Below are 26,644 nucleotides of genomic sequence, written 5' to 3' on the forward strand. Positions count from 1 at the left end.
GAAATGCTTATTTTACCAGAGACCAGTGTTCCCTCTAACAGGGATTCCCAGATGCTAGGGACATAGGAACATAGGAAGCTGCCATATACTGAGTCAGAACATAGGTCCATCTCGCTCAGTATTGTCTACACAGACTGGCAGCGGCTTCTCCAAGGTTGCAGGCAGGAATCTCTCTCAGCCCTATCTTGGAGATGCCAGGAAAGGAACTTGGAGACTAGATGCTCTTCCCAGAGCGGCTCCATCCCCTAAGGGGAAATATCTTACAGCGCTCACACTTCTAGTCTCCCTTTCATATGCAACCAGGGTGGATCCTGCTTAGCTTAAGGGGACAAGTCATGCTTGCTACCACAAGACCAGCTCTGTTCACTAGACCAGCTCTCTCTAGTTGTCGACTACAACTCCCAGAATCCATAGTAAAAATATATTTCTCCCATTTCAGCCTCTGGGACTGTGGAGATCGTTGTGGGAACCCTCTTGGGGATTGCAGCTGCTCTGCTGGTGGCTGGGATAGTCTTCTGCATCAGTTAAGTAAACTCTGAATGCATTTGCTGGGTCAGGTGTGAGCACAATAGATTTTGGATTGTGATCCCCTTGGGCCATGGAACCGCTTTTCATTTAGTGCAAAGCAGAGGCAGCCGGTTAGGGCAGTGCTGGAGCGGGTAGGGTGACATAACAGACAATTACCGGCAGCCCCCTGCCTACTGTCACCATCCCGGGTGGCAATTTCCCCACCTACCGTAATTATGAGCCCTTTGGGAACAGTGACCTATTTTATGTATTTATTGATGTAATTTATTGATGTGTAACCGTTTTGGAAACTTTTGTTGAAAAGCAGTATATGAATATTCAGCATATATTCATATAGTGCTTTTATCTAGTCTCTGTGCAGAGGCCAGATGAGTACGGTAGGTGGGGCAGCCGCCGAGTGGGGCGCCGATGCTCCCAGTGGCTTTCCAGTGCCACCAGTATGCCTCTCGCTGCCCCAGCACTGCCCTCACCGGTCACCTCTGCCTGGCAGGATGGTACCCAATCCCTCCCCACCTGAAGTGATATCTGGACATGCACTAGAAAATACCTGTCATATCATATTTTGGACACATTATGCGAAGACCCAGCTCCCTTGATAAGACCATAATGCTGGGGAAAGTTGAAGGAAAGAGAAGAAGAGGATGACCAGCAAGATGGATGGACTACCTGTAGATTACAACAGCAATGAATGCACCACTGAGAGACCTTAAAGGCCAAGTGGAAGACAGATCATCCTGGAGAGAATCTATCTGTGTGGTTGCTAAGAGTCGACACTGGCTTGACGGCACTTAATCAATCAATCAATCAATCAATCAATCAATCAGAAAGTACCTGAAGCCATCTGGTCCACTCAGATGCTTTGGAAGCAAGGTTCTTTACATTTGGTAGCTAAATAATATTTTACGGAGCAAGTATCTAAATCTCATAATCTGGTGAACTCGCAACAACTTGCCCTTTGGCTAAATTTTTCATCTGGATCCTAAACATACTTAGTTTGAATTCAGTCCCAATGTCTTCTGTGGAATTCCATCTTGCACAAATACCATCCGTGCATTTAAGAGGCTCTGCTTCCCCATGAACCTTCTCCCTTTGGCAGGAGGGTGTTCAGAAGAGAGACTGATTTTGATAGTGGGCTGAGTTTTCTCCTCCCTCCCTTTCATCTTGGAAGTTCTCATCATGAGCCTCCAAAACCCAAATACACCAGGCCTCTTGTTGCACCTCAAGCTGCAGCTTGCATTGAGCTGCGATATTCTCCTCTCCCTCCCATGGGTGGGCAAGGGGCACTTCAGTTCTGCGCTCCCAGGAGTGACCTCTGCCCACGCAACCCACCTCTTCTGGTGCTGATCTAAGTTATCACTCCCAGCTCTCACTTTTGGATTCTGTATTTGCAGAGAAATGGAAAAAACGAGTTGCCTACGAAGCAGCATTACGTGAGTAACTCCTTCCTCTTCAAAATTTTGATTTATATACTTCCATGTCTTATATCTATTTCTGAAGGAGCTGGGAACCTTATGGACTTTAGAGGTGGATAACTTCTAAGGAACTTCTGTGGGTGAGTGGGAGATACCAGTAGACTTGGAGTGACCTGCTGATATGTTGGTGTACAAAACATTTGAAGGGAGAAAACCCTAGGGGGCCAAGAACCCGCAAAACTGCTCCCATATTAGTCCATGGGACAGAATGTTTGTGGGCTCAGAGTGCTGTTAACAAACAAAACGGTGGCCCGAGCTAATGAAACTGTGGTGAAGATAGGAAGGAGGGCTTAAATAAAAAGAGGGGGGATTTTCTTAGCTTGGAGAATACTCCCTCAAGATAGTCACAACTTCTTCAGCTTCTGAGGGGGGCAAGTGTGTAAACCTCTTTTGTTTTCTCGCCAGCCATTTGACAGATCTGTGTCTCTGAGGGTTTGAAAAGAAGCTGAGATGGAGTACCAGGAAACCTGTGTGGTTTTCCTACCTTTTTTCTCAAGCACACAACTTGACTCGCTTGCTGGAGCCATCAGCTGGAGGCATTTCCAGGTGGGCACCTGCCTGAGCTCTGCCTTTTAGCACATCTGGTGTGTGGCCTGATATGTCGGAGGATGGTAGCCTCCACTTGTGGGGAAGCTTGGACTAGATGAGCCCTGGGGCTCTAATGCCCCCACACTGACAGGTCCATGATGTTGGCTTTTAACCTCCCACACTTCTGTTTGGGGGTTTCTGCAGCATGATCTCTTGTTGATGGGTGAGAAGAGAGCAGAGATAATGCGCTGAAGGTTTCCTGTGAATAGCACCTGCTAAGAGCTCCTGTCCGCACCCGATTGTAAATCATCCTGATGCTCAATTAGCTTTTAAATGAAAAGAACAAATTAGCAGTGGGCTTCGTATTAGTTTCCTACAGAGTGTTTTACACCTCTTTTGCCCAAGAGGGAAACTGGAACAGTATTATTGATCTCTGTGGGAGTGAAACTCAACTGGAAAATGCTACTGCAGGAGAGCTGGTGTCGAAATGCGGCTGACCCATGATGAAGATTGTGGGGTGGGGGGAGATAGATGATATAGCCAAGACTCATTGTTTGCAATCAGAATATATTTTGACATTCCAAGTGTTTTATGAGGGTAGTAAGCCTCTACTAGGCATATCGGTGTTGCCGAGTGGGCTAGAAAAGACTGATCACATACTACTGCAGTGATCTTCACTATTTTTCAAGTGTGGGCCACTTTGGCGAAAAGCCTGCAGTGTGTGAGAGGCATTTCCTGCCACACTGGCCTCCCCACAGCACCTTGCTTTCCCCAGCGCTTGGGGGTGGGGGCTTGGACTTTAAGAGAAGTGGAATCCAGTAGAGTCACAGCACCATCTTGGAAGGCATACATGGAGTGCTGGGAAGGGAAATCCTTCCTAGCATTTTCCTCCTAGAGTTCCATGGGGAAAGCACTCTGAAGGTCTACATTTCCTGGCGCTATGCACGCCTCCTAGTTCCCCTTAAAGGAGCCCCACTGTCTCTGGGCAATGCTTCCCTATGATGCAGTGCTGCATTCACCTCCATGAGGTGAATTTTACGCACAGCAGGTTTTACCGCGGGTTTACAGGGAGGCCTTACTATGAACTTGAAGTTGTCCGAAAAATCCGACACAAATTGTGCATATTTTTTTTACCCCGGATATACATCGGGTTACTCTAATGCACAGTGAAAACCCCGAATTGTGTGTGGAGTGCTCCCTGATAACCTGTGGAGACTTCAGGGTAAATTTAGCAGATACCGGTATGTGAATGCACCCCCTCCATTCCAGTTAAAGGGCTTCAAAAGCCCCATGTGAAAAGCTTCCAAGAGAGCTATGTGAATTATCCCGCCTCAGCCGAAGCTTTGCAAGGTTAGGGAGCTACACTTAGGGTTGATGGGCTTAAGCTTGGGGAGTAATTCCTTAATTTTGAGCAGGAGTGTGAAGAGACTTATGGTGGGGAGATATGGATGATTCGGTTGGGCAGTGGGGGAGTTCATTAAAACGAGGAAGGGAACTCCTCAAATGCATAGCAGGGGGCTTTGCACCCCTAAGCTCCCAGGCCTTGCGATGAAGAACTCTAATGTATGTATCAAGTGTAAAGTATCAAGTTTCTTGTTAGAGTGCCCGGCTGACATGATGTTAGCCTAGTAGGCGGGGCCCGTCGTTGGCCAGGCAAAGCTCAAGAAATTAAATATATGTAATAGAATTTTTTATGAATGTGCTTGCAAAAGAGAAGTAACAGAACAGTTTTGAACACGTAGCATTTCAAATTCAAACATTATTCATTTTGTTGACTAATTGCCATACATGGTAACTTTGAATCTGAGATTTTCTGCTTCTCTTGGGCATGCTGTCGTTTTTGAATTATTGATCTGATTATTGAGAGTTGGAACTCTGTTTAGAACAACAGTTAAAGTATGAGGATTATTTATTTATTATTGATTTTAAAATGTCTTATACCTCCTTTCACCTCCTCCAGAGACTCTAGGCGGTGAAAGATTATATTCAGAATTTATTCTAAAACATACCAAAAAAAATCAAACCTTTCAGACACCATGTTCTGGTGTAAAAAGTAGTACATTCAGCTAATTTAAGTGGCAGGATTGTGTATGTAAAATTTGGTATCTGCATGTAATCTGGAAGTATGACTTTATTTTGCACAAACAAATGCGCAAATGTTTATATATAAGAATAGATGAGACTATTTTGAGTAATTTTCCTCATTATGTCGGCCTCTATGTTGGGGGAAGGTATGTAAGGGGGAAGATACTTTTTTGATTAGTATGATGTTTGGGACTCGGGCACTGAAATTTGCATACTTACATTCTAAGAAAGACTTAATAAATTTTAATTTTTATTCTTCTATTATCATAAATTATAAATTAACAAGCAATATTTGAGACAAATATATCCTTCTGGTTTTGTGTGGTTTTCTTCCACCATCCCCCAAATTCTCCAAATTATGTTACTCTCTTGCCATCTAACCTGAATTCAAAGCAAATATACAACTTGGAATTAACGATGAAGTCACCAAAGTGGTAACCAAATTTTTTTATGGGGCAATGAGATAAACATCCCGCCACGGTCTTTTATAGGTTTGATTTTATGGTAGTTTTAATTTCATTTGTATATGTATTGCTATATTTACTCTATTTATTGTAATTTTGAATGGCTGTGTTATTGTCACTTCTGTTTCTGTTTGGCCTATGGCTGCAATAAAAGAACTACTACTACAACTTTGAATTGTTACAGCTGCATTATATATTCAGTCCTCCAAAAACCTTTGGTTTAATATGAGAGAAGCTGCTTTACATTTTCACTCGTGCTCTGAAAAGAATGGAAATTGCAAGTTAAGGTGCCCATCTTAGATTCTGCTCCATATACGCTGTAAAGATGTTGTACAGTCTACTATATGATGAAGACTTTAGAAATGAGGCTCCAGGCACTCAAACTTTGCCTTGATCAGAGATGCATCAGGCAGAAATTCATCATGGGCATCTCTAGGAAGTGATCAGGGGAACTTAACCTGTTAAATGTCTACCTGGATGCATCCCTCCCCAGCCCAATGTCCAATTGAAAGACCAAGACAATGTGTGGGTGGATGGAGCCTTATTTCTAAAGCTATCATGATATACCAGACTATACAAAGTATTTCCAGCTTGTGTGGCGCAGAAGTTAAGGTGAGCACCTTAATTTGCAATTTTCATTCTTTTTAGGGCACGACTGAAAATGTCAAACAACTCTCATCTTAAACTGAAGCTTTTGGATTATGGAATTTCCAGGTGTTTTAAAAAGGGAAATCCAATTAGACACAATGGGGAAGAGCTTACTCAAACCACAAAGTAGAACTTCCTGATGTTGGACACCAAAAACTTTGTAAAACCTTCAACTAAGGTAAAGTCACACATACCCCTCGCCTGAAAACACACAATTAAATGAAATTACTGGATTCAATAATGGTGACAGTGTGAGATCCCACCTCATGATTATTCAGCAGTGAATAAGGACACACAACAAGAAGCAAGTAGTTTGTATTCACTTTAAATCGGTACTTCATTTTCTCTCTCTTAACACACACACACACACAAACACACACATACGATAATTAGAAATTTAATTATTAGAACTACTTTTAACAACAGTGTTCAAAGCTATGTGGTTCTGAAAGAGAGTGTTGCAGGCCTCTATGAAGAGTGCTGCTTGGCCTATATGGTCAAGAATCCAAGTGGGACATAGAACTTAGGAAGCTGCCATATACTGAGTCGGGCCATCAGTCCATCAATCTCAGTATTGTCTACACAGACTGACAATAGCTTCTCCAAGGTTGCAGGCAGGAATCTCTCTCAGCCCTATCTTGGAGAAGCCAGGGAGGGAACTTGGAACCTTCTGCTCTTCCCAAAGCGGCTCCATCCCATGAGGGGAATATCTTACAGTGCTCACACTTCTAGTCTCCCTTTCACATGCAACCAGGGCAGACGCTGCTTAGCTAAGGGGACAAGTCATGCTTGCTGCTACAAGATCAGCTCTCCTCTCCCTACATCTGCCTGCAAGTGCATCTACCTGGCTGCTATTCAAGACTGTGGCATCCTCTATTGTAGCTCTTTGGGGCTCAGGACCAACCATGGATGCCTCAGTTGCTTGGAATTCTAGGAATCCACAGTCTCTGCCAGCTCTGACACCAGACAATGCTGAGGCCTGGACATAAAACATCTGATACAATGCTGCCTATTCAGGCTCCATCCCCAGAAGGATTCTGGCATTCACAGTCTCTTCTCACAGCTCCTTGTTGAGCTGCCCTTGGCGGCTTTATGTAGGCATCATGACTTGTAAATCTACTATTTTCCATAAATACATCTTATCCCCTTTTGAAGCCATCTTGCCAAGTCGCCATCAGCATATCATGTGGCAGTGAGTTCCATGAACTAATAATGCATTGTGGGAAGTATTTCCTTACTAGTTTTTTCATGCCCGTTAAGATAACGGGCACTAGGGGAGTTGTGCGCTCTGGGCCCCGCGCCGCCATTCCCCCTCCCGCCACCGTCAGCCTCCATGCCGCGGTCGGTCTCCCCGGCTGGGCAAGGGCCCCCCGCCACCTCCGGCCTCCCCTTTTCTGCTTCCCCCGCCGCCGCCTCCTCACCATGTCCGGCCACAGCGGCACTGCCACCACCTCGACCAGCTTCTTCCTCTCCCTTTTTTTCCCGGCGGCCGGGCAAGACCCGCTGCCGCCTCTCCTCTCCCCGCGGCTGTTTCTGCGGCAGGGCCGGTCCTGCCGCCGTCCCCCCCCCCCCGCAGTCAGGCCAGTCTGCCGTCCCCCCCCCCCCGTCAGGCCGGTCCTGCCGCCGCCGCCGCCGTCTTTCCCTGCCTTGCGTCTTTCCCTGCCCCATCTTTCCCTGCTCCCTTCTCCCGGTCCGGGAGCCAACATAGCCGCTGCTCTCTGGTCGGGCCAGTCCCGCTGCCGCCGCCTTTTTCCGCCGTACCCCCCCCCCCCCCGCGGTCAGGCCTGTCCTGCCGCCGCCTCCTTTCGCTGTCCTGTCTTTCCCTTCTCCCTTTTCCCTGCTCCCTCCGGGAGCCAATATGGCCGCCGTGTCCCTGCGGCCGTATCTTTCTCGGACGTTCTGGGCATGCGCTCTGCGCATGCCCAGAACGGCCAAGAAAGACACGGGCAGGGACACGGGCACACACAGCCATTATAGAGGATGGCTCTCCTGATTCTCCTGCCAATCTGTTTCACTAGATGACCACAAGTTCTCCCACAAGGATAGAAGAAGAAGAGAAACACACACACTTCCTCTCTTTGAATACCAGTTTCTGGGGACCAATGACTGGGCAAGACTGTTGTCCTTTGAACATTCTTTGAACATTCATATACCATTTTCCAACCACCACCACAACCAGAGGTGCATGTAGGTAATTTTGGTGTCTGGAAATAATGGCCTTTGGAGGGCCCCCCTCCCCTGCAAATTAAGCATCATCATGCTCAGCCAGATGACCACACCACCCGGGGCAGACTAAAGAGAATGTGGGGGTCCCCAGAAGCTGTGGAGGCCCCAGACTACAAGAGAGTTCTCAAATTGGTGCTCTGTCTCATAGGAAAATAAATGAGTGATGCCTGCTTAGAACTTTAGAGAGAGCCAATGTGGTGTAGTGGTTAGAGTGCTGGACTAAGACCCGGGAGACCTGAGTTCAAATCCCCATTCAGCCATGATAACTGCTGGGTAACACTGGGCCAGTCACTTCTCTCTCAGACTAACCTACTTCAAAGGGTTGTTGCGAGGAGAAATTTAAGTATGTAGTACACCACTCTGGGCTCCTTGGAGGAAGAGTGGGATATAGATGTAAAATAAATAAATAAATAGAACAAGGCTTTGCTGTCGGGCCCTAAATTAGCTTGGGGGGTGGGGTAGTGTGGGACTACCGCGCCCATCATCCGCAGTTAGAGAGCTACCGTAGTAGCTCTGAGCTACCGCTTGGCTACCTGTCCTCTGCTCGAAGGGGTTAAAGAAAACGAGCCCTGATTCCTAGAGAGCCGCCGAAGGAGGGGGCGGGGATGCGCTGGAGCATCACTTCCTGGTATTCCCCCTTCTCGGTCCTCCCCACCACCCCTGGAAAGGAGCTGTGGATTCTCCCACGCAGCTGTCGCCCTCCGAGGGGTCTAGTAAGTGCATTTGAGGTGCAGGGGTGGGAAGAAGGGGGGAAGGTTGAAAGGCCGAATGTGGGGAGAGATGCCCAGCCGCAGCAGAGAGGAAAGAGGCAGAGAGCTCGCTGGCTCGCTCACTCCATATCGGGATGTGTGTGATTGTGGATTCGCCCTAAAGAGAGGTGGATTGTGTCTTCCACTCCTCACAGCCCCACCCCCGCCAGTTAGAGAGCTGTCAAGCCAGGGTGTCACCAAGAGCAGGGGATTCTCAATGTGGGGTTCCCAAGATCTTATTGGACTTCAATTCCCATAATCCCCAACCAAAGGCCATTGGGGCTGGGGATTATGGGAGTTGAAGTCCAATAACAAGTGGGGACCCAACGCTGAGAATCCCTGGCCAACAGCACCTTCCTCCACAGGCGGTTGCAGGCAGGCAGGGTGAGCCAGCCTGGTCTTTAAATCTCTGAATGGCTGACACATAGAAAAGGGAGTGGACTTGCTCTCTGTTGCTCCTGGGTGGAAATGACAAGGAGGAGGCAGATTCAGGCTAGACATTAGGAAGCGTTTTGTAATTGTGAGGACTGGCTGACAATGAGACCGTGCCTGCCTCACAGTGTTCCCTCTAACAGGGATCCCCAGATGTTGTTGACTACAACTCCCAGAATCCCCAGCTGCAATGGCTTTTTCTTTGGCGATTCTGGGAGTTGTAGTCAACAACATCTGGGAATCCCTGTTAGAGGAAACACTGCTGCCTCATGCCATGGTGGTGGACTCTTCTCCTCCAATGTTCCCTCTAACAGGGATTCCCAGATGTTGTTGACTACAACTCCCAGAATCCCCAAGCAAAGGCCATTGCAGCTGGGGATGATAGGAGTAGTAGTCAACAACATCTGAGAATCCCTGTGAGAGGGAACACTGTCCCCCTGGAGGTTTTTGAACAGAGGCAGGACAGGTATCAGGGATGCTGCAGCAGTTTCCTGCACTGGAGATGGGGTTGAACTAGAAGCCCTCCAAAGTCCCTTCCAAGCCTACCATTCTATGACTCTATATGAGAGATTTGAGAAGAAAGTGGGTGAAACAGCCCAGTTATTGTGGGGAGGAAGGGGGTGAGGGTTGTGGGAAAATGCTAGAGATTCTTCTTTATCATTTTGGATGCAGTACAGAGGTCCATGGAGGAGGTACCCCCCTGCCCTCCCTCCCACTCCCTAGTCACCTCCTCCCCCATTGATGTTCATCTGTCTTTCTTACAGGGAGGAAAACAAGCCAGAAGGAACCTTTTTTATTACAGTCACTCCTTGGCAACTGTAATAGCTGCATGGGGGTAGGTGGGGGGACTTGCTACCTTGTGCAGGACTTAATCCTCACCCATCCCCCTAACTGCAGCATTTCTTGTCTTGACACTTGCAGCAGAGCAAGAAAATCTTTCTGCCAGCTGGAGGCAGCTCTGGAGCATAGGCAGGAGATGGAAGAGCAAAACCTGGGTGGTCCTGCAGTAGTTCGAGACCCTGAGTTTGGAAGCACTGGGGAATTCTGGGAAAGGACCCAGAAGATCCTGAGAGGAGACCGCACCAGCTCAGATGCCCAGTGCCGGAGATTCAGGCAGTTCTGCTACCAGGAGGCTGAGGGGCCTCGAGAGGTTTGCAGCCAACTCCATGATCTTTGCCGTCAGTGGCTGATGCCAGAAAAGCACACCAAGATGCAGATCCTGGACCTGGTCATCCTGGAGCAGTTCCTGACCGTCCTGCCCCCAGAGATGGAGAACTGGGTCAGAGAATGCGGAGCAGAGACCAGTTCCCAGGCGGTGGCCCTGGCAGAAGGTTTCCTCCTGAGCCAGGCAGAGGAGGAGAAGCAAGAAGAGCAGCAGGTGAGAATGTTTAATCCAGATAGATCTGTGGGGCATAGAATGTATGGGACAGTATCTTCAAAAATGCCCCCTAGTTGTCCAACTTGTTCTGTACGTTCTGGAAATCATGCAAAGAAGAGACATGAAATCCTTGTAGGCCAGTGGCTTTCATTTGTGGAGCTGACCTTCTTTAGGAGAGCATGAGTCACTTGGGAGGGACTGGGAAACTCCAGGAAGGGCGAATCCTGAGTGATGTCAGAATTCAGGAACCGGATTCTGTCAGAAGCTGTTTTCTCCCAGCGGTGAAGGTTTAGCTCTTGTGGTCACCAAAACTTATACAGTAATAATCGAAGCTGCAGAGAGACAGGGAACAACTGTGGGAGATATCGGTGACAGCAGCTTCACCCCTCCACAACTCTTTCCCTGTCAGGGCAGGGAGTCTCTGAGGCCCTATATCATAGGAACTTAGGAAGCTGCCATATACTGAATCAGACCATTGGTCCATTGAGCTCAGTATTGTCTACTCAGACCGGCAGCAGCTCCTCCGACTGCAGGCAGGAATCTCTCCCAGCCTTATCTTGGATGCTCTTTCCGGAGCGGCCCCATCCCCTATGGGGAATATCTCTCAGTGCTCACACATCAAGTCCCATTCCTATGTGACCAGGGTGGACCCTGCTTAGCTAAGGGGACAAGTCATGCTTGCTACCACCAGACCAACTCTCCTCTCCTTCAGCCCACTTCTCAAGCCAGGATTGGACCGATATTCCAAATGCACGGATCCCTATGTGCTCACCTGTGAAAAACAGGGTTGATGGTGGGATTTGGGGCTGGGAAGACAGAATATGTTTAGGAGGAGACCTGAGTTCTAAGAGAGTGGGGAATGCTGTCCCTCTGGGCCTTTTCCTCTTCCCCTTCCTTCGTAATCCTTACATAGAAAGCTGCTTTATACCAAGTCAGACTATTGGTCCATTCAGCTCAGTATTGTGATCACTAGTGTTTCCTGAAGTGTGTACATAAACACATGCGTGTGTGTGTGATGGGAAATCTATATAACTAGCTGGGCCGGGCTCAGAGCATCTGCGCCTCTGCTGGCCAGCCCGGCCCGCTTCTCCCCACCCCCCGCCTGGTTGCGGTTTCTGGCTGGCTTTCAAGCTGGCCGGCTTTCAGGCCTTCCTCCTGCCCGTTACCTGCTCCTGGTGGCCGGGCCGGCGCCGCCTCAGCCCAGCAGCCGGGCTGGCCCGCCACCGTCTCCTCATTCTGGTGGCCATTTTCTTCCCATCCCCGTCGCCAGTCCAGCAGCCGCTCGTGAACTCTCACAAGAGCTGCCACGCATGGGATTAGTGACGGGTATGCCTAGGAGAAATAAATATATAGACGGAAGCATGCTGCCGTCCCCCCCGCCCCACCACCACCTTTCTGGTGCTAGCAAAGGTACTGCATGGTTAATATTTATTTATTTTCTGCTTCCTTTGCTTGATCATTTTATGCAATTTATTCTTATTGATAGCAGTCCCTCATGTCCATCTTGGGGCTGATTCAACCCATAATAGCACTTAGCACTTAGCACTTACATTTATATACCGCTCTATAGCTGGAAGCTCTCTAAGCGGTTTACAATGATTTAGCATATTGCCCCCCAACATTCTGGGTACTCATTTTACCGACCTCGGAAGGATGGAAGGCTGAGTCAACCTTGAGCCCCTGGTCAGGATTGAACTTGCAACCTTCTGGTTACAGGGCGGCAGTTTTACCACTGCGCCACCAGGGGCTCTTTTATGCCCCAGGAAGGAAGCACCACTCCCCGTGCATAAGGGAGTGAGCCAGCTCTAAAAGTAGGGAACTGAAACTTGCTCTCTTAGGCACCGGGAAGGATACATCTTCCTCGTGCCTTATGGGCCAAGTTAGCTTCAAAAGTAAGGAGTTTAAGCTCTGTGTCGATCGTTGCAGATAATGAGCTACAGTCCTTCTACTGAGCTGTGGTTCCTTCCTCCCCACCCTTCTCTGCCTGGGATCTTCACTCCTGTTTCAGGTGCAGGGGCCATCAGCAGAAGTGACCACTGATTTCCTGGAGACAGAGGCGGTTCCATTGGACACCAGAGAGAAGCCACTCTTCAGGTGGATCTTGCAGGAGGGTGATGCAGGGGCCACTCCTCTAGGTAAGGATTAGCATGGCGTGTTTCAGCTTAATAATAGTAATTGTATTAAGAATATGTATATACTGCTTTTTGACATGTGGCGGGGGGCAGGCATCTCAAAGTGGTTTACATAGAAAAAAAGAATTAGATGGTTCCCTTTCCCCAAAGGGCTCACAATCTAAAAGGAAAACACAAGGCAGGCACCAGCAACAACCAATGGAAAGGAACAGTTACTCCCCCCTGCTAAATATTTTCAGTAAACCCAAAACCTTTGATTTAGGATGAGAATTAAGATGCTTACAGTTCTCACCCACACTCTAAAAAAGTGTAGAAATTGCAAGTTAAGATGTCCTCTGTGCCATATAAGCTTAACCTCCGTGCCATATAAGCTGTAAAGACTTTGTACAGTCATTCATTACAGTCACTACAGCCAGCGTGGTGTAGTGGTTAGAGCGCTGGACTAGGACCGGGGAGACCCGAGTTCAAATCCCCATTCAGCCATGAAACTAGCTGGGTGACTCTGGGCCAGTCACTTCTTTCTCAGCCTAACCTACTTCACAGGGTTGTTGTGAGGAGAAACTTAAGTATGTAGTGCACTGCTCTGGGCTCCTTGGAAGAAGAGCAGGATATAAAATGTAATAATAATAATTTCTATGATGCTGGCTTTAGAAATGAGGCCACACTTTGCCTTGGTCTTCCAGCTGGACATTAAGCTGGGGAGGGATACAGCCAGGAAAAAATTCAACAGGTACAGCTACCCCACTCACTTCCTAGAGATGCCCCTGAAGAATGTCTGCCAGCTGGATGTCTACAAGGCAGAGTTCCCTGCCCCCACCCCCGCCAAATGTCATGCCTGATAATTATGAGAGTCACCAGTTAAAAAGATGCATCTTTGCTATGTTAGCAGGGGTTAACTTAGCCTCCCTCTCTCAACCGTGCCCAAAATCCATGGGCTGCTTTTACAATCCCCTGGAGCCTGTGTGTAGAAGATGCTTTTACAAATCCAAACCAGCGCTTTGAATTGTGTCCTCAAGCAAAATGGGGACCGATTGGTTTTTCACTCAAGGAACTACACTATAAAAAGCTTATAAAGAAGCAGGGGAAGCTCACTTCCTTTCTTCCTCTCACAGGCAGCGAAAAGGCCCTGAAGCTTGTTTCTTGGACTTCTCTTGGTGGTGGAGTGGAAATGGTTGATGTGCAATCAGATCAGGTAAGGGAAGAAACATGGAGAGATGGGGAGGAGAGGAGAGCTGGTCTTGTGGTAGCAAGCATGACTTCTCCCCTTTAGCTAGGCAGGGTCCACCCTGGTTGCATTTGAATGGGAGACTAGAAGTGTGAGCACTGCAAGATATTCCCCGCAGGGGATGGAGCCGCACTGGGAAGAGCATCTAGGTTCCACATTCCCTCCCTGGACGCATCTCCAAGATAGGACTGAGAGAGATTCCTGCCTGCAACCTTGGAGAAGCAGCTGCCAGTCTGTGAAGACAATACTGAGCTAGATAGACCAATGGTCTCACTCCGTAGCAGGTTCCTATGTTTCTGTGGGTAGGGTACAGCGGAGGTGTTTCCATTTCCCAGATGTCTCCTTGGATCTGAAACAACCCGGCTCTCCTTTACATCTGTCAAGGCTGCCCACTAGGAAGACTTTGGATGCGCCTCATGAAACATCGGGTCCTGCAGAGGGAAACTGAACCACCTCACCCTTTTCTTCCTCTTTCAGGGCCCAATGACCTTGGAGGAGGTGGCTGTGTGTTTCTCCGAGGAGGAGTGGGCTCTGCTGGATGCAGGCCAAAGGGCTCTGCACAGGGAAGTCATGGAGGAGAATTCTGGGCACCTAGCCTCACTAGGTAAGGGTCCCTTTTTCCTCCACAGCAGGCCTGTTCAACTTCAGCCCCCCTGCAGAAGTTGGCCTACAACTCCCATAAGCAAGATGGAAGTGCTCATTGTGGGGGATTGGAATCTGAGGGCTGAGTTAGATCTTCCTGTGCTGGGTGGGGTTACACTCCCCCAGAAGGAACAGGTGTGCAGCTTGGGAGTGCTCTTGGATCCAGGCCTCACCCTGGTATCTCAGATGGAGGCTATGGCCAGGAACGCTTTCTATCAGCTTTGGCTGATTTGACAGCTGCGTCCATTCCTTGAAGAGAACGGTCTCAAAACAGTGGTGCATCAGCTCTTAACCTCCAGGCTCAACTACTGCAATGCACTCTACGTGGGGCTGCCTTTGTATGTAGTTCAGAAACTGCAGTTAGTTCAAAATGCGGCAGCCAGACTGGTCTCTGGGGTAACCCGGAGAGACCATATTATGCCTGTCTCAAAACAGCTGAACTGGCTGCCAATATGTTTCCAGGCAAAATACAAAGTGCTGGTTATTCCCTTTAAAGCTCTGAACGGCTTGGTTCCAGGCTACCTTAGAGAGCGCCTTCTTCGGCATGATATCCATCAATCTGAAGAGGTCTGTCTCCAGTTACCACTGGTACATCTGGTGGCGATTTGGAACCGGGCCTTCTCTGTAGCTGCTGCTGGCCTACGGGATGCACTCCCGGCAGAGATCCACAGTTTAGGCTCGCTGTCGGCCTTTGAGAGAGCCCCAAAACTTACTTGTTTGGTCTGGCCGTCCAAGGTTTGTAAAGTGTTTTTAAAAGTATTTGAATTGGTTTTAATATTGTTTTTAGCACTGTTTTGAACTGTGTGTTTTTATGTCTTTTTTTTTTAGTTGTTGTACACTGCCCAGAGCCTTTGGATGGGGCGGTTTATAAATGTAATAAATAAATAATCCCTGGCTATTGGCCACTGTGGCGGGGGTTATGGGAGTTGTAGTCCAGAAACAGTTGCGGGGGCGGGCCAAAGTTGAGCGGTCCTGCTCCACACTGATGGAGGCAGGGACAGCCCAAGATATGCTTGAGGCAAGGTGCCCCAGGTTGCCTTGCCCCGAGCCCCTGATGGGGGCAGCCCCCATTCATAACCAACCCTTGCATGCTTTGAAAAGGACACAGGTGGGCAGGGAGGGGGAAGTTTGCCAGTTTGCCTCTTCTCTCTTCATGCAGCTTTGCAGGGAGTATGAGGAAAGGTGTTCCTTGCATAGCTTGCAGGGGTCAGATCGGTCCCAAGGAGCTGCAGTGGCAGGGTGTCATCCCCCCCCCCGCCGTGTGTGTGTGTGTGTGTGTGTGTGTGTGTGTGTGTGTGTGTGAGTGAGTGAGTGAGAGAGAGAGAGAGAGAGAGAGAGAGTAGAGATAGATGTTCTAGACCAGAGATTCTCAAAGTTGGGTCCCCAGATGTTATTGGACTTCAACTCCCATAATCCCCAGCCAAAGGCCACTGGGCCTGGGGATTATGGGAGCTGAAGTCCAATAACATCTGGGGGCCCAACGTTGAGAATCCCTGTTCTAGACCACTTCGCTTCTGAGCATAATTCTCAGTTCATTGCTTTATTGTTTCACTTATGAAAGGCCTTTGGTTGTGGCTGGTATTATCTTCTAGTCTAAAGAACTCTAGGAACTAAGCAATGTGAAGACTGCTGCCTCACTTTGCCTCATGATCCAGGGTCACCCCCAGTGTTCCCTCTGACAGGGATTTCCAGGTGTTGTTGACTACAACTCCCATAATCCATTGTAGGGAACACTGGTCAGCACTGGATAAAGCAGACCTGCTCAGCTTTAGCCCTCCCATTGTTTTTGGACTACTACTCTCATAATCCCCAACCACAGTGGCCAATAGTTGGGGATTACGGGAGTTGCAGGCCAGCCGCTGTAGGAGGGCCCAAATTGAGAAGCCCTGGGATAGAGAGTCATACTTTCCACTCACTCCAGGAGTTTCACCGTCTCCAGGACCCCAAAACCGATCTTTTTGTCCCTTGGAATAGACAGAGCAGTGTGGGAAGAGAGTTTAGGAATTGTGTAGAAAGGGACCTTGGGGGTCTTCTGCTCCTACCCCCTACTCGGTACAGGAAGCAGCTGCAGCAAAACACAAAACCAAAAAGCCCTTGAGATCAAGCATCAAGTGGCAGCTTAATACAAGCAAGAAATCCACGCTTCAGATTCCAAGCAGGAATCCTTCACACACATTTCTGCATCATATGTACACGACGGAGTGAAGAGATAGGACTGTTCTGTGTTTGCTTGCTTTATTTATTTATGTATTTATGTATTTATTTTCATTTATGGGCTCCGGGGGAGCCTAAATTCCGATGCCCCACAATGAGCACCTCCATCTTGCTTGGATTCAGCTTCAATTTGTTATCCCTCATCCAGCCCATTACTGCCTGTAGGCAAGCATTTAGGGAGTGAATGCCATTTCCTGATGATGATGATGATAATGATGATGATGATGATAAGGAGAAATAGATTTGGGTGTTATCAGCATACTGATAACACCCTGTACCAAATCTCCTGATGACCTCACCCAGCGGTTTCATGTAAATATTAAAAAGCATTGGTGACAGAATGGAGCCCTGAAGGACTCCCTATAGCAGCTCCTGTTTTGAGGAGCAACTGTCACCCAGCTCCACCATCTGGAATCTACCTGAGAGATAGGAGCAGAACCACTGCAAAGCAGTGCCTTCTATCCCCAATTCCCCCAGGCAATCCAGAAGGATACCATGGTCAATGGTATCGAATGCCACTAAGATCCAAAAGAACGAACAGAGTTACACTCCCTCTGTTGATTCCCCGGTAAAGGTCATCCATCAGGCCGACCAAGGCAGACTCAACCCCATAGCCCGCTCTAAAGCCAGTTTGAAATGGGTCTAGATAATCGGTTTCCTCCCAAACTGCCTGGAACTGGTTAGCCACCACTCTCTCAATCACCTTGCCCAACCATGGGAGATTGAAGACCAGCCTATAACTATCCATCACTGAGGGATCTAGGGAAGGCTTCTTAAGAAGTGGTCTCTGTGGATGTTGGGTTAGTTCAGACAAGCTGGTTTGGGCTCCCTGAATATCTGTTTTAGTTGCAAGTGCCATCAGTAACTCCTTCCTTCCTTCCTTCTAAAGAAGGACTTCTAGTTCCCAGAGCTGAATTCCCATCCTGTCTGGAAGCGGGGGAAGATCCACTCATCCAAGTGGAGGACTCCGAGGAAGGAGAGAGCTCAGCAGGTACCGTCTTTTTTTGATTGATTGATTGATATACCACCCCTCCAAAAACGGCTCAGGGTGGTTAACAAACAAATAAAAACAATTAAAATCAATTAACAGTTAAAATCAAAACTAAATCAATAATAATTATTTTTTAAACAATGTAAACAATTAAAATCATTTAAACATTAAAAACATTAACATTAAAATCATTTAAAACCAGCATTATAAATTTAAACCATGAATCTAACTAAAATCCTGGGTGAATAAATGTGTCTTCAGCACCTTTTTAAAAGTTGCCAGAGATAGGGAGGCTCTTATTTCAACAGGGAGCACATTCCAAAGTCCAGTCCAAAGTCCAACTAAGCGCTTTGTCGGTGACGGATCTCTTGGTCAGGCATAAGAGGCTGTGAGTTCTCCTTCTGAGCACATAGCTAGCCAATTAGAGAGTGAGCCTTTGAGAAAGAATGGAGCGTGGCAGAAAAACTCCCTGCCTGAGGTAACTTAACATTGCAGGGGGCGCGGGAAGGAAGCAAGAGAAAGCAACCTCCTATAGATTGACAGAGAGCATTGGAAGTGTCCACCATTGCAGCAAAGCAAGGGTAAGGGATGGGAGAAAGTGGAGGACACTTATGGGATGCTAGGAGGGCGAGGCCTCACCTGCCTTTAGTGAGGGACTCCCCCTGCACCACTGCTGGGTATGGCCCACTTCTATCTGGTGGCCCACCAAGGTCTTTTCCAACCCTACTGCAGCTGTAAATGTCAAGGATGAACCTGTGACTTCACACAATCAGAGCATCCACAATTCAATAGGTTAAAGATAAAGTGTGCCGTCAAGTTGATTTCAACTCCTGGCACCCACAGAGCCCTGTGGTTTTCTTTGGTAGAATACAGGAGGGAGTTACCATTGCCTCCTCCCGTGCCATATGAGATGAAGCCTTTCAGCATCTTCCTATATCGCTGCTGCTCGATTTAGTACCAGTGGGGATTCGAACCGGCAACCTTCTGCTATTTATTTATTCATTCATTCATTCACCGCCCTTCCAAAATGGCCCAGGGCGGTTCACAATTAAAACGAACCATTAAAACAGTAAGGAGCTAAAACAAAAATTAAAAACAATACAATATAACAACAATTAACAATTTAAACACATTTTAAAACAACAATTAAACAATTGCAATAATTAAAAACCCTGAAACCAGGTTAAAATATTAAAACCAATTTTAAAAACCTGGAAAGCCAGACCAAACAAGTACATTTTAAGGGCTCTCCTGGAGGCTAATAGAGAATTCAGATTATAGATCTTCGCAGGGAGCGCATTCCACAGCCCCGGAGCAGCTATAGAGAAGGCCTGCCTCTGAGTCGCTACCAGATGAGCTGGTGGTAACTGGAGACGGACCTCCTCAGATGACCATAATGTGCAGTGGGGATCGCGCAGAAGAAGGCGCTCTCTGAGGTAACTCGGGCCTAAGCCGTTCAGGGCTTTAAAGGTAATCACCAGCACTTTGTATTTTGCCCAGAAACATATCAGCAGCCAGTGCAATTGTTTCAAAATAGGCGTAATGTGGTCTCTCCGGGTTACCCCAGAGACCAATCTGGCTGCCGCATTCTGAACTAACTGAAGTTTCCGAACTACGTACAAAGGCAGCCCCACGTAGAGCGCATTTCAATAGTCAAGCCGGGAGGTTACCAGCTGGTGCACCACTGTTTTGAGGTCATCCTCCAAGGAATGGGCACAGCTGTCGAATCAGCCAAAGCTGGTAAAAAGCATTCTTGGCCATAGCCTCCACCCGAGAAACCAGGGTGAGGCCTGGGTCCAGGAGTACTCTCAAGCTGCGCACCTACTCCTTCTGGAGGAGTGTAATCCCATCCAGCACAGGAAGATCTAACTCACCCCTCAGATTCTGAGCCCCCACAATGAGCTCCGTCTTGCTTTGATTCAGCTTCAATTTGTTCTCCCTCATCCAGCCCATTACTGCCTGTAGGCAGGCATTTAGAGAATGAGTGCCATTTCCTGAAGAAGAAAGGGAGAAGTAGATTTGGGTGTCATCAGAATACTGATAACAACCAGTACCAAATCTCCTGATGACCTCACCCAGCGGTTTCATGTAGATATTGAAAAGCATTGGTGACAGAATGGAGCCCTGTGGGACTCCATATAACAGCTCCTGCTTTGAGGAGCGACTGTCACCAAGCTCCACCATCTGGAATCTACCCAAGATATAGGAATGGAACCACTGCAAAGCACTGCCCCCTATTCCCAACTCCCCCAGGAGACCCAGAAGGATACCATGGTCGATGGTATCGAACGCCTCCAAGAGGACCAACAGAGTCACACTCCCTCTGTCGATTCCCAGGTAAAGGTCATCCATCAGGCCAACCAAGGCAGTCTCCACCCCACAGCCCACCCGAAAGCCTGTTTGAAATGGGTCTAGATAATCAGTTTCCTCCAAAACTGCCTGGAGCTGGTTGGCCACCACCCTCTCGATTACTCTGCCCAACCAGGGGAGATTGGAGATTGGCCTATAACCATCCATCGCTGAGGGATCTAGGGAAGGCTTCGTTACAGAAAACAAGTGCTGGCCGGCAGGTGGCGCTGCTGTGAACGTGAAAAGGTGAAGTGTTCTGTCAAGTCAGTGTTGACTCCTGGCAACCACAGAGCCCTAGGGTTGTCTTGGGTAGAATACAAGAGCATGAATTCATGTTAGAAGACAGAACACAAGCCTGCTGTGGTGTGTGGAAATGGAGTAAAACCACACTTGGGAAAGTGCTGTGCTAGCACTGCTTAGCACCGTCTGGAAGAGTCATTCTGTTGTTTACACAGAAGTTACCATATTTACCCAAATCCAGTTCTTCCCTGTTAAATATTGGGGAGGGTGGGCACCTTAAATTCAGGGTCCTCTTTCTTTTGGGTAAATACAGTAATTATTATTATTAATTATTTATTCGATTTCTATACCACCCTTCCAAAAATGGCTCAGGGTGGTTTACGCAGAGAAAGAGTAAATAAATAAGATGGATCTCTGTTCCCAAAGGGCTCACAGTCTAAAATGAAACACAAGACAGACACCAGCAACAGTCACTGGAGGTAGTGTGCTGGGGGTGGATAGGGCCAGTTACTCTCCCCCTGCTAAATAAAGAGAATCACCACGTTAAAATGTACCTCTTTGCCAAGTTAGCAGGGGTTAATTGGTGTTTCTCCCCCAGTTTGGAGAAGAAGCACAGTTCTTCACCTTTCTCTTTGTTCTTGCAGGCGATAAGAGGAAGAGTGAGAAAGACAGTGAATTGCATCAGTGGAAAACTGAAGCAAAACAGAAGTGGAGAGAGAAAGCCCTTGCTTCTGAAGCTGTGACATTCCATGAAACTCCAATCCAAGAAGAAAATCGCAAAGGATATGTAAGGAGCACCTTCCCTCCCTATGCGAGCATTTTAACCAGCACATCAAACCTTAGAACTGACAGAGGAGAACAGTCATATCAGTGCACAGAATGTGGCAAGAGCTACAGTCAAAAGACAAACCTTACTAGACACCAAAGAGTCCACACAGGGGAGAAACCATTTAAATGCTCCGACTGTGGGAAGAGCTTCAGCCAGAGCTCAAGCCTGACGTACCATCAAAGAGTCCACACAGGGGAGAAACCCTATCAGTGCTCTGTATGCGGAAGGAGCTTCAGCCGGAGTGCGAACCTTACAAGACATCACCGAATCCACACAGGGGAGAAACCCTATCAGTGCTGGGAATGTGGGAAGAGCTTCAGTCAGAGAAGGAACCTCCTTGCACATCACCAGATCCATTCACGGAAGAAACCATCTCAGTGCCAGGAGGGTGGAGATTGCACAGTTTGTAGCAAAAACCCAAATGAACACCCGAGAACTTGCACAGGGGAAAATCCAGTGAACCCCACAGTTGCCTGGAGCGCAGAAACGACTTCAGGTGAAGCACAGACTTTCGTGACAATGATCTTATACCCAGGAGAAACTGTATAAATAATCAGAATGGAGCTTTTCTGACCTCTCCAGGAGAGGAGATCTGATCTGGTGGTAGTAAGCATGACTTGCCACACTAGCTGAGCAGGTTCTGCCCCGGTTGCATTTGAATGGGAGACCACATGTGAGCACTGTAGGATATTCCCCTCAGGAGATGGAGCCGCTCTGGGAAGAGCAGAAGGTTCCAAGTTCCCTCCCTGGCTTCTCCAAGATAGGGCTGAGAGAGATTCCTGCCTACAGCCTGGGAGAAGCCACTGCCAGTCTGTGTGTAGACAATACTGAGCTAAATAGACCAATGCTGACTCAGTGTATGGCAGCTGCCTATGTTCTGTGATCCTTAGCATCTTCAGGTAGGGTTGGGGAAGACTTCTGCCTGGAGATCTGCTTCCAGTTAGTGTAGACCAGGGACTCCCAACCGGTGGTACACCGGCTGTTGCTGAACTACAACTCCCATCATCCCCAGGCACAGTTTGTTGTGGCTGGGGATGATGGGAGTTGTAGTTCAGCAACAGCTAGCATACCACAGGCTGGGAACCCCTGGTGTAGACGGTACTGAGCTAGCTGCCCCACTGCTCTGACTTGGTATAAAGCAACTTCCTATGTTCCTGAAGCCCACAAGAGAAACAAATGCTCAAAATCTTTTATTTATCTATTTTTTAATATATATTTACACCTCCTTAAACCCTGTTAGAATCAGGGTTCTGGTATCTATAGACATTAAGAGTGACTACAGTATTATGATGGGATTTTGTGGGGTCTCATTGATCCCTAGCATAGTAAGTACATCGTTCGTTCTTAACAAGCAATGCAAAAACTGCACTTTTACACAACATTACAGGGCGGGGGGGGGGGTGAGGGGCTGAAATGCCACAGGGCACTTAACCTCATTAAGGTGGATCCTGACCTGGGACATGGGGTTGCAGAACAGTGAACACAGGTTTTATTCCCCCCCCCCGCCACACACACACACACACACACACTTCTCAAATCAGGTACCGTACACCATGATTTTGACTGAGGGTTATGGGATGGGATGTGTAGAAATATGCAGAACTTTCTGCTGGGATGCTGATTGTTCTACAAATCAGAGAATGAGCAATTGTGGGAACAAAACTGTAGTGCACTGCAGGAGTCCCCAGATGGTGCTGGACTACAACTCCCATCATCCATTGCAGCTGTGGATTATGGGAGTTGTAATCCAACACCATCCAGAGGCCCAAGTTTGAGAACCTCTGCTGTAGTGAATCAGATTTTACTCTGTGACCAAATTTCAGCCATTTCCTTGCCCCCAGCCCTTGCTGTTGCTTGGAGCTGCTGCAGAGGAGAGATGTTAGCCAGGGAGCACTCCTCAATCTGCTACTCCAAGAAGAGAAGCCGGCTGCCCCCTGCAGTTGTCATCTGCTGCTAGGTTCTTCATCGTGGCTAGCTTCTTGGGGATTATTTACATCCGGCCTGTTGCAGCTTTAACAACGACCCTGCTCCAGGCCCATCATCCAATGTTGAAATCAGAAGCTGATAGTTCTCCAAGGCCTCCATACCTTCCCAGCATGCTTTGCTTTGCCCGTAGTCTGGAAAGCCTAATTTCAACAGGAGTTGTCCTCTGATTGGCTACGAAGGGGCAGGAGGCGGATCCAGCCTTGCTGAAGAGGCTCCAGCGGCTCCAGCTTTGCTGAAGTACCTCCAGCTCCAGGATCATAAAGTGTGCTTTGTAGAGTGGCACCATCCATGTATGGCAGCCCCTGTAGCCACAGCACTCTATTGTTTCCAGTCCTGCTGGGTAGAAGAGGTAAGTGGAGCCACATGATCAGAAAAAGCAATTTTTTCCCCCTACCTCATGTTAAGAGCAAGGTTACCTGCAGGATGGGTTACCCAGCTTTGAGCAACCTTAGGATTCGTGTGGGTTCTCACTCTCACAATAATGCAAAACAAGACAACATAGCTGTGACTGAGCTGTCATGGTGACTGACCAGGAGAGAGATCTTGGGGTCGTGGTGGACAGCTTGTTGAAAATGTCGACTCAATGTGCGGCAACTGTGAAAAAGGCCAGTTCCATGCTAGGGAACATTAGGAAGGGACTGAAAATAAAACTGCTACTATTATAATGTCCTTATACAAAATTATGGTGTGGCCACGCCTGGAGTACTGCATACAATTCTGGTCACCACATCTAAAAAAGGACACTGTAGAACTGGAAAAGGTGCAGAAGAGGGCAACCAAGATGATCAGGGGCCTAGAGCACCTCTCTTATGAGGCAAGGCTACAACACTTGGGGCTTTTTAGTTTAGAAAAAAGATGACTGCGGGGAGACATGATATAAAATCTATAAATCATGCATGGAGTGGAGAAAGTCTATAAAATCATGCATGGAGTGGAGAAAGTGGCTAGAGAGAAATTCTTCTCCCTCTCACATAATACTAGAACCAGGGGTCATCCCATGAAATTGATTGCCACACATAATCAACTTGTGGAATTCTCTGCCACAAGATGTGGTGACAGCCAACAACCTGGATGGCTTTAAGAGGGGCTTGGATAACTTCATGGAGGAGAGGTCTCTCAACGGCTACTAACATAAGAACAGTCCTATTGGATAAGGCCCAAGGCCCATCTTGTCCAGCATCCTGTTTCACACAGTTGCCCACCAGGGCCACCTCCAGCCTCAAAGGCAGGATGCCTCTGAGTACCAGTTGCAGTAGAGTAACAGCAGGGGAGAGGGCATGCCCTCAACTCCTGCCTGTGGCTTCCAGCGGCATCTGGTGGGCCACTGTGTGAAACAGGATGCTGGACTAGATGGGCCTTGGGCCTGATCCAGCAGGGCTGTTCTTATGTACCATGATTTAATGTTTGGACAAACCAGCATTTGGTGTTTACATTTGTCTTTGGGCAGGTTTTCAAAATCACTCCATACACCCCTAAACCTGCTGCTCCCACGTAGTGCTCGAACTACGTACATATCTGGCTTCCCTGACCTGTTCTCTCTTCCCTAGGAGCTCACGTTTCAGAACTAAATAAATAAGCTTTGCACTTCCAATAGAATCTGCCAGTGTCAGGATAACGGCAAGCCTTTGGATGGGGCAGGATAAACCTGTAACAAACAAACAAATGTGTCAAAATTCTTGCTTCATTCTCAAGTAGACCATGCTTTGTATAACTTTGACAGCACCAGCTAGCAATGGGTTTTAATGGAGGTCCAGAACACCTTCGTAACTTTTGAACTGCTGCTCGAAATATCACCAAATCAAAAAACTATTGACTTACTAAAAATGGCTGAAAAGAAAACACCAGTCATTTTCAGCACAATGTGAAAGAAATACATGATATGGGTATCTAAAAAATGAAGAAGAAAAGGGTCTATGTGCCATTTTCTGCCATCTTAACTTGCTGTACTTGTGGCCATTTTTATCAGATTACTTTGAAATGAGACACATTTGAAGGCCCTCCTAGTAGAGCATGTATGCCAAGTGTCAAGTTAGTTTCTCAATAGGGATGTGCATGAACTGGTCCAGAGGCCATTCTAAAGGCCTCCAAACTGGTTTGAAGGCGGTGCCGGCTCGAAGGTTTGATGCCGGGGGGGTGCACTTACCCCTCCTGCCGGTGCTCTGTTTTTAGTGAAATCCATGGGGCGGCAGCATATCTCCCTGCTGCCCCTTCCCCTGTTCTTGGCCGGCAGTCTCGCCTATGCACATGCGCGACTGCACATGCAACAGGCACACACACAGGCGATATTTCCAGCCAAGAGCGGGGGGAAGGGGCAGCAGGGCGATATGCTACCACCCCATGGATTTTGCTAAAAATCCAGTGCCGGCGGGAGGGGTAAGTGCACCCTCCCCCACCCTTAAAGAGGCATCCCCACCGGCATCATAGCACACCTTTGAGGTTCCGTGCACATCACCATTTCTCAATCTGTCATATTTATAAAGAAGAAAAAGTTGAGACTTAACCTGGCAGAACCTGTTTTTTGTAACTCTCCTTAACCAAAAGGGGAGTCCTGTGCCCCTTTAATAGGCCCAGAATAAAAACAAAGTGAGTTAGAATGAGATTTAGCAAGGCACTGTTCCAGAAAGAAGTCTTAAGCTTGTTTACACTGGATCAAATTCATCAGGATACAGCCTTTACAAAAAAATATGTGGGCAGCAAAAACTTGTTCTTGAAGAGTTCGTGCAGAACGCAACCGACAGGGATATGTCAGTTATATCAGTAACACCAGAAAATAAGTTCATGCAAAACTGGACTGGGTGACAACTGTATTAGCTGCAGGCAGTCCATAATTTACGTTAAGCATATTTATTCATTCATTTGATTTCTATACTGCCCTTCCAAAAATGGCTCAGGGTGGTTTACACAGAGAAACAACAAACAAATAAGATGGATCCCTGTCCCCAAAGGGCTCACAATCCAAAAAGAAACACAAGATAGACACCAGCAACAGTCACTGGAGGTACTGTGCCGGTGGTAGATAGGGCCAGTTACTCTTCCCTTGCTAAATAAAGAGAATTACCACATTGAAAGGTGCCTCTTTGCCCAGTTAGCAGGGGTTAACGAGTATCTGCTTAGAAACAGGTTGTGATAAATGATGTGAAACTTGAAAATAAAGTGGATGTTAGCCTTTTCAAAGTCATGATGCATTTGCCTTCATCATCCACAACTGATTTCTTTTGTGATGTAGAGGAAGAGAGTTTTGTTTTACCTATAACCCGTCGGAGGTGGAGCTTAAGGCAGCAGAGGATGCAAATCTAGGTGATTGCCTAGGGCACCAATTCTGGGGGGACACCAGCACTGCTGCCCACCTGCCCAAGTAAATTAGTCCATGTGTGGGTGAGTGCAGGTGCTTCACCGTACTATAGCAGCCAGGTAGTCAAATTTGGGAGTGTGTGGGTTGGGGGGGGGTGGACCACCTCCACCTGTCTGCAGTGGTGCCTTCCTGGCTGAGGGGAAGATGATGCTTTGCTGTCCACTGGCCTCCGCA

The 26,644-nt window shown here is 47.8% G+C and overlaps 1 protein-coding gene across 6 annotated transcripts; it reads left to right on the forward strand.

Moving 5' to 3' along the window:
- The first annotated feature begins 540 nt into the window (after positions 1–540).
- On the forward strand, positions 541–24,781 carry LOC128344280 (zinc finger and SCAN domain-containing protein 21-like). Of its 6 annotated transcripts, none has more exons than XM_053294111.1 (9): positions 541–1,958; positions 2,406–2,546; positions 5,726–5,903; positions 10,054–10,510; positions 12,519–12,645; positions 13,755–13,834; positions 14,345–14,471; positions 17,613–17,714; positions 20,948–24,781. In XM_053294111.1, the coding sequence occupies exons 4-9, from the start codon at positions 10,109–10,111 to the stop codon at positions 21,679–21,681; spliced, it is 1,572 nt and encodes a 523-aa protein (XP_053150086.1). In that variant the 5' UTR covers positions 541–1,958; positions 2,406–2,546; positions 5,726–5,903; positions 10,054–10,108; the 3' UTR covers positions 21,682–24,781. The 6 variants fall into 6 exon arrangements, with proteins under 6 accessions (XP_053150086.1, XP_053150091.1, XP_053150087.1 ...); XM_053294116.1 differs by having other exon boundaries at positions 17,616–17,714; XM_053294114.1 differs by having other exon boundaries at positions 1,949–2,080.
- The last annotated feature ends 1,863 nt before the right edge of the window (positions 24,782–26,644 follow it).

This window comes from Hemicordylus capensis, chromosome 2, assembly GCF_027244095.1.
Source record: "Hemicordylus capensis ecotype Gifberg chromosome 2, rHemCap1.1.pri, whole genome shotgun sequence".
In the NCBI taxonomy this organism is placed as follows: Eukaryota; Metazoa; Chordata; class Lepidosauria; order Squamata; family Cordylidae; genus Hemicordylus; species Hemicordylus capensis.

Excerpts from the sequence above, each read along its gene's own strand:
- LOC128344280 (XM_053294111.1), top strand. The coding sequence starts at position 10,109 with ATGGAAGAGCAAAACCTGGGTGGTCCTGCAGTAGTTCGAGACCCTGAG. Across the intron at positions 10,511-12,518 it reads AGAAGCAAGAAGAGCAGCAG|GTGCAGGGGCCATCAGCAGA; the intron begins GTGAGAATGTTT and ends CTCCTGTTTCAG. Across the intron at positions 14,472-17,612 it reads TGGGCACCTAGCCTCACTAG|AAGGACTTCTAGTTCCCAGA; the intron begins GTAAGGGTCCCT and ends TTCCTTCTAAAG.